Source organism: Opisthocomus hoazin, chromosome 1 (genome assembly GCF_030867145.1).
Source record: "Opisthocomus hoazin isolate bOpiHoa1 chromosome 1, bOpiHoa1.hap1, whole genome shotgun sequence".
Lineage (NCBI taxonomy): Eukaryota > Metazoa > Chordata > Aves > Opisthocomiformes > Opisthocomidae > Opisthocomus > Opisthocomus hoazin.
In genome coordinates, this window is record NC_134414.1 from 69,202,498 (window position 1) to 69,219,687 (window position 17,190).

Consider the following 17,190-nt stretch of genomic DNA (forward strand, 5'->3'; position numbering starts at 1 on the left):
TGCCTGTCTGTCCACTCGTCGCTGTGATGGGAACCCAGGAGATCACCACGGACTGGCAGTCCATGTCTTATTTCACTCTGAGCCAGGAGCTGAGCCAATTATGAATTTTTCTTTGATGCAGTACTTACAGAGGAAGCTCCTGAAAGAAGCAGTCATACTTTCTTTTAATAATTCCTTATTAGAATTGACCTCTGCTTCTGTGGTTTTAAGAAAGGCTGTCCTCAGTACCCCTCATTTTTATTAGCTAAACTTTTTATAATACCAGCTGGTACAAAAAGTAATTACGTTTCCCACAGGTCACTCTTATTTCATAATTTCTTGCAGTTAAAGCCATAGAGAAAACACTTGAAATGAATTAAAGTTATGGCTTCTTAAAGAAGATATATGACGTTTCACTGAAATGTGAACTTTTATGTCCACCAGACATTTATAATATTTTCAAGGATAAAATGAGGGCTTTCTTATTAAAAAAATAAATTCCCTTCATAGTGCAACTTCTTACACTAATGATATTTAATATAGAAAATGGAATTTTTGTTATTGTGCTGGTGGTTTCTTTTCAAGCTTCTCATGAATCTATCCCCCCCCGCCCCCAACGACTCCTTTTAGTTGTTTATCCTTTATATTGGATTTTGAATGAAACTTACAGAAATGTCAGGTTGGCCCCTTTAGGGACTGCAGTTGAAATCATCAAGATCACTTTCATTGTCTCCAGCTGGTGACAAATGGCAATTTTATTTAGCAAGGGATGGTTCTCTTTGGGGTTGGATTGATGGATGAGGCCATAAGAGGTTGGGCCAGCTGACAAGGTTACTCCTGCCAGCTGTCTACCCATCCCTACTGCATGAGTGCTGCTCGTCAGTCAGCTTTTGAACGACTCTTGTTTAATGTGTAGTGTTTTAAGGCAGACTGTAACCAATGACAGCTTCCTTTCAAATGCTGTGCTGCAAATGGCAGTGGTTCCAAAACTCACTGATGAGCAGCTCAGACATCTGTGCAGTAAAGGCAGGCTGGACAGCCAGAGCAGCAACAGTATCAGCTGTCCCAAGCAAAGCCAACCCTTTTTGACATTCAGGAGTCCTTTGTTTTGTCGTTGCTTTTTTATGTGTTTTGGCTTGCTTTGCTTTGTTTCAGGTTATAATCAGCCTGCTGTCTAAGAATCCCAGCTTTGAAATATTTTTGAATGGGAATGAATAAGAACCCCAGGTAGTGTTTTGAGATTTCACTACCAAATCCTAAATTTTTTTTTAAATTCTCGTCTGTAGGCTGGAGCAAATGTCCTGCTGCAAGATGTTAATGGAAACATTGCACTTGATTATGCCATAGAAGGGACTGAATCTAGCAGCATCCTTTTGATGTACTTGGAAGAAAATGGTAAGTCAGCTCTTCAGCTTCCTGAATGTTTTTTTTGAACATGACTTAAAAACTAAAAGTTTGGATATTGTTTTGATGTAAGTCAGCACTGAAACCAGTGGAACTGTGTAAGTTTGGAGATGAAGGGGAGAAAGATGATTTGCAGTCACAGAAGTTTTCAGTGCGTTTAAACTGGGACAACTAACAATGGTTAGTGACAGTGATCATTGTCAGATTTGCTTTTGCCCATTCATATGGAGATGCTGGAATGTGATTTCAAAGCAGAAAAAGTGCAGTAATGCAGAAGCTTTTAATACAAATATTTGAACAGTGCGAGGACCACGTTTCACGTTTTGTTTCATTTTACGTGTGAGTTATGTGTAACCTCAGAGTATATTTTTCCAGTGGTAGACTGTTAAATATAAATCTCTGGAAATCATCTGAATGGAAATGTGTATGAAACTTTATCACTTAATCAAAAGTGTTAGTGTTGGTTTTGTTTAGTACTGAGAAAATATGGTAGCTAGATTTGTATTATCAAGTACGCTTAGTATGTCATAGATGACAAGACCTGTGTTGAAAAAAGTGTTTATTCACTGGTTCCAAACCTAGATAAGGATTCTGAAGTGAGACTTCTTGCATTGCTTTTGACTATAATAGGTTGCCTTAACATTGTATGTGGCTTGTCATAAAACCAAGGAAAATGTATTAAGCAGAAATAATGAGCAGTAATGTAAAAATGTGTAATTTCAACATTGCATCTCTATAACTAATCTATTTTAACAAAAACTAAGTTCAGTTTTATCCTGTTAATGAACACTTATAAAGAAGTTAACTTAGACTATCAAACAAATCACACTCAGTGTCAGGTTCTATACTGTTAGTCTGTAACAGATCCAGTATATTACACAGGTATATTTCATAATTTTGCTGCCTTGGTGCCTGGCAATGTCTTCACAGATCATGAGCTCTGGTTTTGGGTTTTTCTGATGGCGAGACCGATATTAGCTTTTAAAAGTCTATGATTCTAAATGCTCCCAATACTTTGGCTGATACGGTATTTAGCATGTAGCATACAATAAGATGTAGTCTGCTTACTTGTAATTATTAATGTATCTGTCAGAAAATACTTCCTCTTTCTTTGGTTTCTCTCTTTTTGTTTGGTTGCAAAATTAAGTAATTTGGAAAAAAAAGAAGTGAAAAATATTTGCTAGTTTCTTTGCAAAATATCTATATGGAAGGAACGTGTATGGACCAGTGGATTTTTATGACTCTTATGTTACCAGTGTTACCACTTTTCCAGTAGATAAAAGAGGCACTGTTCCTCATTAAACAATGATTCTGTGAGTGTGGGAATTTTCTAAAGAAAATAGCCGTAAACATTGTGAAGGTGAGATCTACCTCTACTAACTGTAGATAGCTGAGCCTGAGCTAATCATCCAGACTTTTTCTTCTGGGCAACAGAGAGAAATAGGATATGAATGTATCATTTTGGCTCTTTCTAACCTGGCTAGGTGAGGAGGACTGATTTCCAGGACTGTTTTTTCTGCTGATTACTAAGAATCTAAGTCAACAATTAGTTTGTCAGTCTTAGTTTTAGACTGTTAGGATAGATCAGTCCTATCCGTTAACTGCAGTACTGTGTGAAATCCTGGCCTTTGGGTGAGCAATGACAAAATGCCCATCAACTTTGCCAGGTCCGTTACTATTCTTTTCTTAGAAATAAGCAGCTAAAAGTACCCTTGTTTTTCATTTAGTTTTTAAAAGTTAATTAGCATCTCCTGAATCATAGAATCATAGGTTGGAAAAGACCTTGAAGATCATCAAGTCCAACTGTCAGTCCAGCACCACCATGCCTGATAAACCATATCCCAAAGTGCCACATCTGCACGTTTTTTGAACACCTCCAGGGATGGTGACTCAATCACCTCCCTGAGCAGCCTGTTCCAATGCCTGGCCACTCTTTCAGTAAAGAAACTTTTCCTAACATCCAATCGAAACCTCCCCTGGTCTAACTTGAGGTTATTGCCTCACATCCTATCACTAGTTACCTGGGAGAAGAGACCAGCACCTGGGTCACTACACCCTCCTTTCAGGTAGTTGTAGAGAGCAATAAGGTCTCCCCTCAGCCTCCTCTTCTCCAGACTTAACAGCCCCAGCTCCCTCAGCCGCTCCTCATAAGACTTATTCTCCAGACCCCTCACCAGCCTCATTGCCCTTCTCTGGACACGCTGCAGCCCCTCAATGGAATATTTGTATAACCTACCATAGTTAATAATAAATGAGCAGGGAAACCTTGAAGGAAATAAAGCTATCTGGATAAGTGTGAATTACTTTGAATTGACCAGACTAAAGGTTCCTGTGTGGACCAACGTGGGCAACAGGCACAAAGTGAAGCATGGGAAGTTCCAGATGAACGTGAGGAAGAACTTCTTCACTTTGAGGGTGACAGAGCAGTGGACCAGGCTGCCCAGGGAGGCTGTGGATTCTCCTTCTCTGGAGATATTCAAGACCTGCCTGGACGAGGTTCTGTGCAGCCTGCTGTAGGTGACCCTGCTTCGGCAGGGGGGTTGGACTAGATGACCCACAGAGGTCCCTTTCAACCCCGAACATTCTGTGATTCAGTGACAGTTTTTGTGAAACCCTCATCTTTGCAGTAATCCCCATGCACACCTGCAGATACATACCCCAACACAGAGCAAAGTCATGGTCAAAAATCTTGTTGTACAAGAACATTAGTTGATCCTATAGTAAATACCATCTTCAGCCTGTACTGTTGTGAAACACCCACTTACATTCTCACCCTTTAAATACAGTATACAATGCACATTTCCACCTTCTTTGTACTTCCCTGCATTCCTAAGAGGTTTCCTTAATATTCTCCATTCAGTTGTGCAGCCTGGTTTACAACATTAAGAAGAGATTGCTGTGTAAAATAGACTATACTCTAGTCATTACCTCTAATTGCAAAGCTCACAGAGAAAAATAAAATCAATTGCCTTATGGCTCAGCTAACAAGAAAACAAGAAGCTATCAATTTACTTTGATGAAATAAAGTAAGATTGAAACAGGTAGCTTTGATGCTACAGCAAATGTTTTTAATTTGGGACATTAAAGTTCTTAGAAGTCTTTGTGTGTTTATAATTTCTTACTGATTTCATCAGTGTGGCAGTTTACGGTACCTGTTTAACTGCACTACAGGTCTTAGGGAGTGAACTTCCTCTTCGTTGTCAAAGATAACCTGATTTACTCTGTGGAAGGCCTGGAGCCATAAGTGATAACAATAGCTTTAAATACATTTAATGATTTATATATTTTGGAAATATTTTCACTGACTTACTGAAGTTAGTTCTTTGAGTACTGTTTGTAAATGATCTGTTAGGGCACATGAGTATCAGAAGTGCAAACTAATCCTCTAGCAACTGACTGAAATTTCTCGTAAATACTTTATTGTTGATATGGAATATAGCTCATCAGAATGTTATACCATAGAATCATAGAATTGTCTAGGTTGGAAGAGGACTTAAGGATCATCTAGCTCCAACCCCCCTGCCATGGGCAAAGACACCTTCCACTAGACCAGGTTACTCAAAGCCCCATCCAACCTGGTCTTGAGCACTTCCAGGGAGGGGGCAGCCACAGCTTCTCTGGGCAGCCTGTGCCAGTGCCTCACAAACTTCATAGTGAAGAATTTTTTCTTGTATCTAATCTGAACCTACCCTCTTTTAGTTTAAAGCTATTATCTCTTCTCCTATCCCTACATTCCTTTGTAAAAAGTCCCTCTCCAGCTTTCTTGTAGGCCCGCTTCAGGTACTGAAAGGATGTTATAAGGTCTCCTCGGAGCCTTCTCTTCTCCAGGCTGAACAGCCCCAGCTCTCTCAGCATTTCCTCATAGGAGAGGTGTTCCACCTCTCTGACAATTTTGTGACCCTCCTCTGCACCTGCTCCACCAGGTCCGTGTCTTTCCTGTGCTGAGGGCTGAACAGCTGGATGCAGGACTCCAGATGGGGTCTCATGACAACAGAGTGGATGGTCAGAATCACCTCCCTTGCCCTGCTAGCAATGCTTTTCCTGATGCAGCCCAGGATACAGTTGGCCTTCTGCACATTGGCAGGTCATGTTGAGTTTCTCATCAACCAACACCCCCAAGTCCTTCTCGGCAGTGCTGCTCTCAATCATTTCTCCACCCAGCCTGTATTCATAGAATCATAGAATCATTAAGGTTAGAAAAGATCTCTAAGATCATCAAGTCCAACTGTCAGCCCAGCACCACCATTCCTGCTAAACCATGTCCTGAAGTGCCATATCTGCACGTTTTTTGAACACCTCCAACTCAACCACCTCCCTGGGCAGCCTGTTCCAATGCCTGGCCACTCTTTCAGTAAAGAAACTTTTCCTAACATCCAATCGAAACCTCCCCTGGTCTAACTTGAGGCCATTGCCTCTCGTCCTATCACTAGTTACCTGGGAGAAGACACCAGCACCTGGCTCACTACAACCTCCTTTCAGTAGTTGTAGATAGATATAAAGTCTCCCCTCAGCCTCCTTTTCTTCAGCCCCAGCTCCCTCAGCCGCTCCTCATAAGACTTGTTCTCCATACCCTTCAGTATCCTTGTTGCCCTTCTCTGGACATTCTCCAGCACCTCAATGTCTTGCTTGTAGTGGGGGGCCCAAAACTGAACACAGTTTTCGAGGTGAGGCCTCACCAGTGCCGAGTACAGGGACACGATCACCTCCCTACTCATGCTGGCCACACTATTCCTGACACAAGCCAGGATGCCGTTGGCCCTCTTGGCCAGCTGGGCACACTGCTGGCTCATGTTCAGCCGGCTGTCAACCAACACCCCAAGGTCCTTTTCTGCTTGGCAGCTTTCCAGCCACTCCTCCCCAAGCCTGTAGCGTTGCATGGGGTGTTGTGACCAAAGTGGAGGACCCGGTACTTGGTCTTGTTGAACCTCAAACAGTTGCCCTTGGCCCATCAATCCAGTCTGTCCAGATCCCTCTACAGAGCCTTCCTACCCTCCAGCGGGTTGACACTCCCAACCAACTTCGTGTCATCTGCAAACTTACTCTCTCAATCCCCTCATCCGGCTCATTGATAAAGATACTAATCAAGACAGGCCCCAAAACGGAGCTGTAGGGAACACCACTCGTGACTGGCTGCCAGCTGGAATTAACTCCACTCACCACCACTCTCTGTGCTCAACCATTCAGCCAGTTCTTTATCCAGTGAAGAGTACACCCATCCAAACCATGAGCAGCTGGTTTCTCCAGGAGGATGCTGTGGGAAACAGTGTCAAAGGCCTGACTAAAGTCCAGGTAGACAACATCCATAGCCTTCCCCTCATCCACTAGGCGGGTCACCTGGTCATAGAAGGAGATTAGGTTGGTCGAGCAGGACCTGCCTTTCATGAACCCATGCTGGCTGGGACTGATCTCCTGGTTGTCCTTCACATGCCTAGTGAGCACAGTCAAGATGAATTGCTCCATAATCTTCCCTGGCACCGAGGTCAGGCTGAAAGGCCTGTAGTTCCCAGGATCCTTCTGCTGGCCCTTCTTGTAGATGGGCGTTACGTTGTCGATCCTGTTGTCATCTGGGACCTTCCCTGTTCGCCAGGACTGCTGATAGATGATGGAGAGCGTCTTGGCCAGCTCCTCTGCCATTTCCCTCAGCACTCTTTGGTGGATCCCATCTGGCCCCATAGACTTGTAAGTGTCCAGGTGGCATAGCAGGTCGTTAACTGCTTCCTCTTGGATTATGGGAGGTTTATTCTGCTCTCCATCCCTATCTTCCAGCACTGGCGGCTTAATACCCTGGGAATAACCAGTCTGACTATTAAAGACTGAGGCGAAGAAGGCATTAGCCTTTTCTTCAGCCTTGGTGTCAGTGTTCCCTGCCACATGTAATAAGGGATGGAGATTCTCCTTGGCCCTCTTTTTGTTGTTAATAGATTTGTAAAAACATTTTTTGTTATCCCTTACAACAGTGGCCAGCCTGAGTTCTAGCTGGGCTTTTGCCTTTCTAATTTCCTCTCTGCACGATGTAACAAGACCCCTGTACTGCTCTTGAGTCACCTGCCCTTTCTGCCGTAGGTGGTAAGCTCTCCTTTTTTTCCTGAGTCCCAGCAAGAGCTCCCTGTTCAGCCAGGCTGGTCATTTTCCCCGACAGTTCATCTTGCAGTACATACAGACAGCCTGCTCCTGTGCCTTTCAGACTTCCTCCTTGAAGAATGTCCGGACTTCCTGAACCCCTTTGCCCTTCAGGACTCTCTCCCAGGGGACCCTCTCAACCAGTGTCCTGAACAGGCCAGAGTCTGCCCTCTGGAAGTCCATGGTGATGGTTTTGCTGACCACCCTCTTTACTTCTCCATGACCTGAGAACTCCATCATTTCATGGTTGTTAAGCCTAAGACGGCCTCTGACCACCACATCTCCCACCAGTCCTTCTATGTTAGTAAACAGCAGGTCTAGTGAGTCACCTCCCCTGGTCGGCTCACTTACCAGCTGCATCAGGAAGTTATCTTCCACACACTCCAGGAACCTCCTAGACTGGTTCCTCTCTGCTGTGTTGTATTTCCAGCAGATGTCTGGTAAGTTAAAGTCCCTCACGAGAACAAGGGCTAGCGATTGTGAGGCTTTTGCCAGCCTCTTGTAGAAAATTTCATCTACCTCTTCATCCTGGTTGGGTGGTCTATAACAGACGCCCAGCAGGATGTCTGCTTTGTTGGCTTTCCCCCTCATCTTTACCCATAAGCATTCGACCTTGTCATCACAGTCGTCGAGCTCTATACAGTCGAAGCAGTCCCTAACATAGAGAGACACCCCACCACCTCTCTTTCCTTACCTATCCTTTCTGAAGAGCTTATAGCCATCCATTGCAGCACTCCAGTCATGAGCGTCATTCCACCATGTTTCTGTGATGGTGACCAAGTCACAGCTGTCCTGCTAAACAATGGCTTCCAGCTCCTCCTGTTTATTGCCCATGCCACGTGCATTGGTGCAGATGCACTTGAGCTGGGCTATTGATCTCACCCCCAAGATCTCACCACAAGTATTTGTGCTTCAGATTTCCCCGACCCGTGTGCAGGACCTTGCATTTGGCCTTGAACTTCATGAGGGTCAGACAGGCCCACCTCTCAAGCCTGTCAAGGTTCCTCTGGATGGCATCCCTTGCCTCCAGCAAGTCGACTGCACCACACAGCTTGGTGTCATTGGCAAACTTGCTGACAGTGCACTCAATCCCACTGCCCACGTTGTCAACAAAGAAGTTAAACAGCACTGAACTCAGTACTGACCTCTGGGAAACACCATTTGTCACTGGCCTCCACTTGGACATCAAGCCATTGATGGCAACTCTTTTGAGTGCAACCATCCAGCCAATTCCTTATCCACTGAGTGGTCCATCCATCCAATCCATGTCTCTTCAACTTAGAGAGAAAGATGTCACGCGGGTCAGTGTCAAATGGTTTGGACAAATCCAGGTAGATGCCATCAGTTGCTCTTCCCTTATCCTCTGGCTCTGTAACCCCAGTGTAGAAGGCCACCACATTTTTCAGGCACAATTTGCCCTTAGTGAAGCCATGTTAGCTGTCATCAATCAACTCCTTATTTTCCATGTGCTTTCGCATAGTTTCCAGGAGGATCTGCTCCATGATCTTGCCAGGCACAGAGATGAGACTGACTGGCCTGTCGTTCCTCAGGTCTTACTTTTTACCCTTGTTTATAATGGGGATTATGTTTTCCCTTTTCCAGTCACTGGGAACTTCACCGGACTGCTGGAAGGTGGAAGATATATCAAAAAAATATTTTGGTTTAAAATTTAAAGTAATTTGAAGTTATTCATATAAACTGGTGTGGTGGGTTAGTTTTGGCTAAAAGCCTAACTCCTACCCAGCTGCTCGCTCACTCCCCCTCCTGAGCAGGACAGAAGGAGAAAATAGTGTCAGAAAGCTCTTAGGTTGAGATAAAGACAGGGAGATTGCTTACCAGTTACTGTCACAGGCAAAACAGGCTCAGCTTGGGGAAACTTACCAATTGGAATAGGTTCAAGTAGTAAGAAACAGAAAGACAAACATTCAAACAACACCCTTCCTCCCCCTTTCCCAGGCTTGACTTCACTCCAGACTCCTCTATCCCTGCAAGCGGTACAAGGGTGTGGGGGAGCTACAGTCAGTACATAACAGTTTCTATCTGCCGCTTCTTCCTCTTCACAGCTTTCCTCTGCTCCAGCGTGGGTTTTTCACAGGTATGCGGTTCCTTCAGGAATGTCGATCTGCTTCGCTGCGAGTCCTCCATGGGTGGCAGGGAATCTCTGCTCCAGCACCTGGACAACCTCCTTCTTCTCCTTCTTCTCTGATCTTGGTGTTCCCTCAGCTGTATCTCTCTCTTTTTGTTCCCTCATTGTCTCTCTGCCCACTGTTTTCTGCCTTTCCTTAAATACATTTTCACAGAGGTGCCACACTTGGCTGACAGGTTCGGCTGTGTCCTGTGGTGGGTCTGCTGGAGCTGACTAGAAATGTCTGTGGTCCGTGTGGGACAGCCTTGACCTTTTCCCACAGAAGCCACCCCACCAGCCCCACAAGTGCCAACACCTGGACAATACATCTGGTTATGTGTTCCTCAACAGTCTGGCACTTCTAGTGAGAATAAGATCAAAATGAAAATCCCAGTTATGTGCATTTTTCATAAGTTTTTGTTCTTGTTAATTAAAGAAAGTTTTCAGAATACATACACAAAATGTTCTAACATTGAGGTTGTGCTACAGAAACTCTTAAAAAGATCTAGTAACCCAACAAGAGGGAAAAAAAATCGTACACTGTTTCTTCAGTGCACTCAAGAAAAGCAATTGATACAGAATAATATAATTTCAGAAAAGTACTCCTCTAGACTTCCATATTTAAAACTACGAAGAGCTTTTCACAGGCATTAAGGAATTATTGCTAACATACTACAATAAGAACCGACTAAAATGTCAACATATACAGAATGTTAGCACGAAAGGTCAGCAAACTTTAGCTAAAACTAAATCCCCTGATATACTTTCTATTTTAGAACCATATGCAATGTGATCGTGGTTTCTCCTTATAAATTTTCTATTAATAATATTGATGGGGTAGGTTGACAGAAAAACCGGCAACCAAAACCAAACAACTTCAGGGTGGTGTAAAGCTTTTTCACTCTTGAATCTTGCTGATTGGGAACCACCTACCCATAAGATTAACACACACAAAAATTCTGTCTCTTTTCTGCTGAGTGCTTGGTTAATTGATAGGTGTTATTGGTGAGAACAGGGGACCAAATGAGCTGTTTCAGTAGGTTCCTTCATGCCCTAAAAATGAAGCACACAGAAAATGTGGTACATGAAAATATCATAGTTAAGAGTGCTTATCTGTCTTCTTTTGGCCTTTGTGTTTTCTAACGTAAGCTTGAATAAACTATCTTAATTTTTATATGTTCTAACTCTTGGGTAACTGACTTTGAAGTCTTTGAGTGCTCTTAGTATTTGTGTATGTCCAGCGTGCAAATGTGTGGGCATTTAAAAGTGAATTAAAGAAAAAACTCCATCATATGGAAACATTTTGTTACCCATATATTTCTATCAAAGGGAAAACCTCTAAACTCACTGTGCAGATTGTTGGCACTTGAATTAACAGTTTAAGTTATATCCAGTAGTTTATGATCTACTTTCTAACTGACGCTAGAAGGAAAACAGGCATCTCCTTTGCTAATAAGCTTTGCAAAGATTTGAAAAACAATTGTGAAGAACATCAGAAACTGGGGATGCCCTTTTAGTATCCTTTCAAACAACTTACCAATGAATAATCTAATTCTGTTACCATCAGAAATAAATTATCATTTTTTGTAGAATTCCTAAAACTATAACACTTAGCAAGTTAAAAAAAAAAAAATGTGAGTGTCTGGAGTGTGCCCACAGGCCCACTCTTTTCACCCAGAAAAGTCCTTCTAGAAGTTTAAGCAAATAAATCTGGATAGTGTAACAGCTCCACCTGAATATTTTCATGAATGAAAAATAATATTCAAAGAATGATACCATGACTTTTTTTTTCATCTATTGTTTGTGAACATGTCTATCTGTACAGGAGAAATATAAAAATTCTAAACCATGGTATCCCCAGAATTACCGAAGAGTACAGACGGGCTCACCACACTTGGGGTGTAATGAGCCTTGCTGTGTTTACAGCTCTGTGCAGGAAGGGCAGATATAGACAGGGTGAGAGAAGACTGAAGTAAGAGGAGAGGAGAGGTTGGCTTCTCAAAGCAGTTGCAAGTTTTTAGCGTACATTTGTGTTTGCAAGATGATACTGACCTCTCCTAAAGACTGTTAAGCCTGTTGGAGCATGAGACGTGCAAGTTACAGTAAGAGTAGCTGCTGGGTGTGTGTAACGGGTATTTCCCAAAGAGCTCTGGAGTGTTTTGCTTTGTACTGGTCAGAGGAACGAGAGTTCCCCTCGCAGATGGAGAGACTTCCTAGTGCTGGACATTTCTGAAGAAATATTTTTTATAGCAATTTTCAGCTCTGTTTGCCATGTATTTCCTTCCCTCTGCAGCTTTTTGAAAGTTACTTTCCCTCTTTTTGTCTGAGGTTTTTACATTCCTTTGTGTCGTCAGTTCTATAACCGTATGCTAGAGAGGGTGAGACAGCCAAAGCACATGAAATGGCCTTGTCAGGTGGTTTATTTAAACAGTGAGAAGTAATACATTTTGTAGCTTTTAGGTTATGCTCCTGCCTGTCATCAGCACTGATAGTCATCACCAAATGCTGCACCCTGCAGGGTCACTACTGTTTTAACTGTTCCTACTCCATCTCATCTCCGGCAGAACTTTGAACATGTAGCTCTTGTTCTGATTTTACAGGGTATTTCAAGCATATTTTCCATCCTATGCCTTTCTGACTTTCCATTTTTTTAAATGTGAATCCATTCCCATAGTACATGCCAATTGGGTTTTCTTCCTCTATTTATTCATGCTGGCTGTCGTCCCATTTCAGCTGAATATCTAAGCCACATTTCCCCTTTGAAAAGCAACGTGAAGGTCATTCTTTGATTCAGGCAGCAAGAGTTACTTACTGTATGAGAAACGTTTTGTTGCTCCATCTAAACTCATGAGAAGCGCCACTGCCTGGGAAGGGAGAGCAGACTCTCCAGACTTACAAACTTGATTTAAGGAAGGCAGTTATTGACCAGGTCTCCTTGTTTGAGTCTCAGAGAATGATACATATGCATGCTTGGTAAATCTGCTTCTGAGCTCCCCGATGGAGAAGCCTTCACTCTGAAGCCTAACAGTTCCCAAGTTCTTGGAATTCAAAACTCTGCAATTCTAAGATTGCAAATTAGATTATTTTTTCATGTTTTCTTTCTATTTTCTGTAAAGACAGGAATGGAAGCTCTGTAGTTTCTGTAGCATTTTCAAAACTCCTTTGGTTATTGAAAAAATGAAGCCTGTGGAACCATGCCACTGCAGTAGCTCACTTGCCAGGCTGTTTTCTGCTGTTTGTTTAATGACATGTATATCATTCCTTTATATAACTACTAGATTGAAGCCAGTAAAGCAATTCTGAGATTCACATAGGCTGTGCCTTTGGTTGCTGTGTAGCATTGTTTATGCATTTCCTTGTGCTAGAACGTATATAGCAATTGAGGCAACTGAACTCTTTTCTTGTTTCTCCTTCAGCATTAGCAAAGTTAATCTTTCAAGAGCCAGATTTTTTGTGGCCCAGACAGGATGCACCAAGGTTCTATAACGTACAATTTACAAGGTGTAAGGATCAATATTATGCTGCTAGTATAAGAATATACTGATAAGTTAATTATCTGACCATGCTGGGCATAAGTCAGTAGTAAATTGCTAGAAAAGGCTGAGTGGACCTATCTGGCCTCTTCCCTCAAGCTGTAGCCATTACTGTGGTTTACTTGAAACATGATGAATGAAACAACAGTGTTTCAGTCTTTTTTTTTCTTTTCTTCCTGGGCAAAGTCAGAAACTGGTACTTCGAATTTGTGGATTGTGAACTTAGTTTCATTTTTTGGGTGTTTGGGGTATTATTCACACACAAAAGAGGTAATATATTAATTTTCACCTGCTGCCTCTCTCCTTGAAAAACATAACTTACTCTAATTGTTTACTGGAGACATCAAGAGGAAGAAAAAACTGATGTTAAGTCCTGTCAGTAGTACTTAAAAATGGCTGACTTCATCTGGTATAAAATGATACGTATGTTTTTAAACTTTAATCTTTCTTACCTGACAACATTAGAAAGAGCTTTATCATGACCTGTCAAGTTCCATTTCAGCTGCTTAGCCTATGTTATGTGTTTAAAAAGTGAAGTCAGTGCTGCAAATGATAGCTAATTTTTGGTGTATATAGCCCTTCACACCACATAGTGTTTTGGAAATTTAAATTTATGTGTCTGAGAGTTCTGTCACTGGGACAAGGATGTGAAACTATCAATTTACTGTTGCAAAAAGCAGGAAATACGCAAAAACAGAAAGATAAAAAGAGATTTAATGCCATGTGGCATCAGTAATCTGTAAATGGCATCAGGTAGTTTTAAATCATTACTGTGAAATGTGATGGAGGCATAAAAACTTCAGTTCTGACAAATTGAATACATTGATTGTTAGGCAATACTCAGAACTTCCTATGAAATCTGCATTGTATTTCAGTCTAGCAACTGGCAAGCAATAGGATGTTAGTACATTCTGCTTTTGGGTGGTTATCTACATTAAGCTATCAATATCATATACATATATGTGTTTGTCTGTATTTCTTTTACGTGAAAGATCACAGGTTTTAGTCCAGATACAAAAAACATCTCATTTTCTCCAGCTTAAGTTTATATTTGTGTTGTACATTTGGTGATATTTAGCATCATTTAGGTAACAGGTGTGAAAATATAAGAATAAGTAAATGTGACCGGCAAGACAGTGTTCACATGCTGAATGTTTCACCTCAGAGCTGAAACTCTTAGAAGTGCTACAGGCAAACAAAATTCGGAACATAAAGTAGTGTGTAGAGTAGCATGTTAGAGAAAGAAAATGAATTAGATTATTTGCTGAACTACCTATGGTACATCCAGTTACACAAGTTCGAGGGTAGATTAGAACTAAGAGACTTAAAATACATGCTTCAATTGTTTTAGTAATGTAAAAAACTGCAAGAATTGTTGAAGATAAAATATAAAATGAATTCTTCAAGCAAAAACATTTAAGTTAAATACATATTAATTAAATGCATTTATTATTTTTCACTTTTCAGCTCACTGACAAATGTGGAAGAGAACAACAAATTATTTATTCATATGTTTTTTTGTTATGTCATGGCCAGGGCAAAGAGGAAGGATTTTTGTGCTGAAATTACATTTTCTGTATATGGATGTAAGTGACCACGTGAAGCTAGGAGCAGATGAATCAAGCCCTAAATTTTGGTTAGATATTCCAATCAACCCACAGCCTGTTGCTAATTTAACCACTTAGCAATTTATTTGTACCCTCTGTTTCTAATTTTAAATCTCTTCAGACTGGAGTGCATGCTTTCTTTTGGTTATAGACTGCCTTGCTTAGCTTCCTTTTAAAGCTGTACTTTGACAACTGTTCCTTTCAGTAGCAGTGCTGACACAAGCAATCCTGTGCCCTTCATTCCTTTCATCCCCTCCCATTTGTTCCTGCCTCCATACCACATTTTCTGGTCGTTTATAGGGCCTTGCAATTGTCTAGGCTCAGCTGAAGAACTCATCCCAGCTAAAAATAACCCAGGCAGATAAAAAAAAAGTGTGAAGTTTTAATGTTGTTTGCTTCACTTCACAATCTCTCAGGCAGTTGATCTGACAGATTTGAGGGACTGGTCTGGGCACTGTGATGTATACGCAAGGCTGAAAGAATGCAGCCAAAACTAATTTTTGTTAAGTAAGATCCAAAGACTTGGGTGGCTTTCTGGAAGTGTTTAATTCTTTTCCCATTGACAGCTTTTTTCACAATCCCAGTGGATTTAATGACATTAAAACTGCTTTACCTACTACTGCTCCTGCCAGTCAGTAGGGGATCAGGCCCATTTATTTGATGTTGCTGACTGACATTAAATCATCCATGTAGTGACTGATAAATAAAGACATGAATAAACTTGTTGGTAAATAGAAGGAAGTAAACATGTTCTATAAATATACACTGAAGTCTAATTAAATGTTGGTTAAGCTTTTACAAACCCAGAACACAAAATCATTTATCTGTTCTTTTTTGATGAATGCAACAGCAGAAGGTTTTAACGTTTTCTTTATTTCAGGTGTAGAGCTGAATTCATTGCGCCAAATGAAGATACAGAGATCTATGACAATGCTTACAGATGTCCGACAGCTCATATCAAGTGGAGGAAGCGTGAATCAAAAGAATGAGGAAGGAGTTACCCTGGTGAGTGGGAATATGTAATCATCACCCTGTGAGTATGCATGTACTGCAGCTGTGTACTGGAGAGCATGTTTGCATGGCAGTTCTCTAAGAAGCAGAATGAGGTAATGCAAGACTTTAGTTCTCATCTGGCCTTTTGAAAATAGGTATATGTCAGTGTCATGCATAGTACAAATTTTAAAATAGGCTAGTGCAACACCTGTGCATTAATAGCAACTTTATTACTCTTAGACACTGAATATGCAACACAAAAATTTATAGCAAAAAAAAAAGAAAAAATTATTGGCACTGTAGTCTGGAACCGCAGCAGATACTTGTGGTCTCTGACATTCTGTGTAAGAGAGGGCCTGAAACTTCACTCAGTGGTTCATGTTTTAGGCTCATATTTTCTGGCTGAGCCAGGCTAAAAGGCTTTTATGAAGCTATGCCATCTTGATTCAGTGTAATGGAGTGTCCACCTTATCATGGGATAAGTATTTGTTCTTCCAAATTTGCAAGTTATTTGTAGTCACTGAGTCTCATTTTACTTTTTTCTGCTGATAGATCTTCTATCCCTTTGTTTTGTCAGGAACGCTACTTATTCAGCTGTCAAATCATTTTAAAATTAAAGTAATAAAATAGTTTTGAAATTACTGTATTTTTCCCTAGATAGCGTGTCTGTGGAATGTTTTTTGCATATAAAATCTTCAACAACATTACCAGTGAGTAAATGGTCATCAGCAGCATTAAGATATTGAATAATTTTTAAAAATTCTGTTGTGTTTTTCTGCATATCCTGTGCTAAAATAGTTAAAAGGAACATATTACTAAAAATTATTAGTATTATCACTATTGTTATTATTATTTCAGCATATATGCTGAATTACTTTGCATGATAGTGAATTAGTATGCTGAATCATTAGTATTTAATTCCATACTTTAATACCTGTGTAGTGTGTAAATCGTAACTGAAAAAGTGAGCAGCCTCGTATCTGGGGTTGTTGAATCCAGCCGCTGGCTGTGTTTGTACAGAAAGCTATGACTTTTGTGGTGACCACCCCAAGGCAGTTAACTGTAGTTAAAAACAGGAGGGAAGCAGGGGAGTGGTGGGAAGAAATGATGCAACCTTTAGTTTAATTCATAAAAGCATTAGTTTAGCTCCCAGTTTTCTGATACACCTGAGATAAGCTGCTGAATCAGTGAAATGCAATGTTGTTTCTGTTGTACTTTGCTCTTACTGCTACTTTAGTCTGAATTGGCTTAGTTAAACTGAGTTACGAACTTATCTAACTATTGCTGTGTAAAACCCTGTCTTTAGTTAGCTGGAATAGTTGAAATGCATGTCTGAAAAGTGTTTAACAGTACTGCAAATGCTAGGAGAAGAGTATTGTGGATAATTTGGTTTTTGTTGTTTGCTTGATGTGATGTTGACAAAGGGGAC

At 41.1% G+C, this 17,190-nt stretch overlaps 1 protein-coding gene across 5 annotated transcripts in view; it reads left to right on the top strand.

Annotated features, from left to right (window-relative positions):
* The window catches only part of MYO16 (myosin XVI), a 411,384-nt gene that overhangs the window by 168,309 nt on the left and 225,885 nt on the right, over window positions 1-17,190 (top strand). For all 5 annotated transcript variants that reach the window (XM_075424696.1, XM_075424706.1, XM_075424665.1 and 2 more), the window contains 2 exons: window positions 1,266-1,374; window positions 15,649-15,773. In XM_075424696.1, coding sequence (XP_075280811.1) covers window positions 1,266-1,374; window positions 15,649-15,773 — 234 coding nt within the window. The remainder of the gene's footprint in view (window positions 1-1,265; window positions 1,375-15,648; window positions 15,774-17,190) is intronic.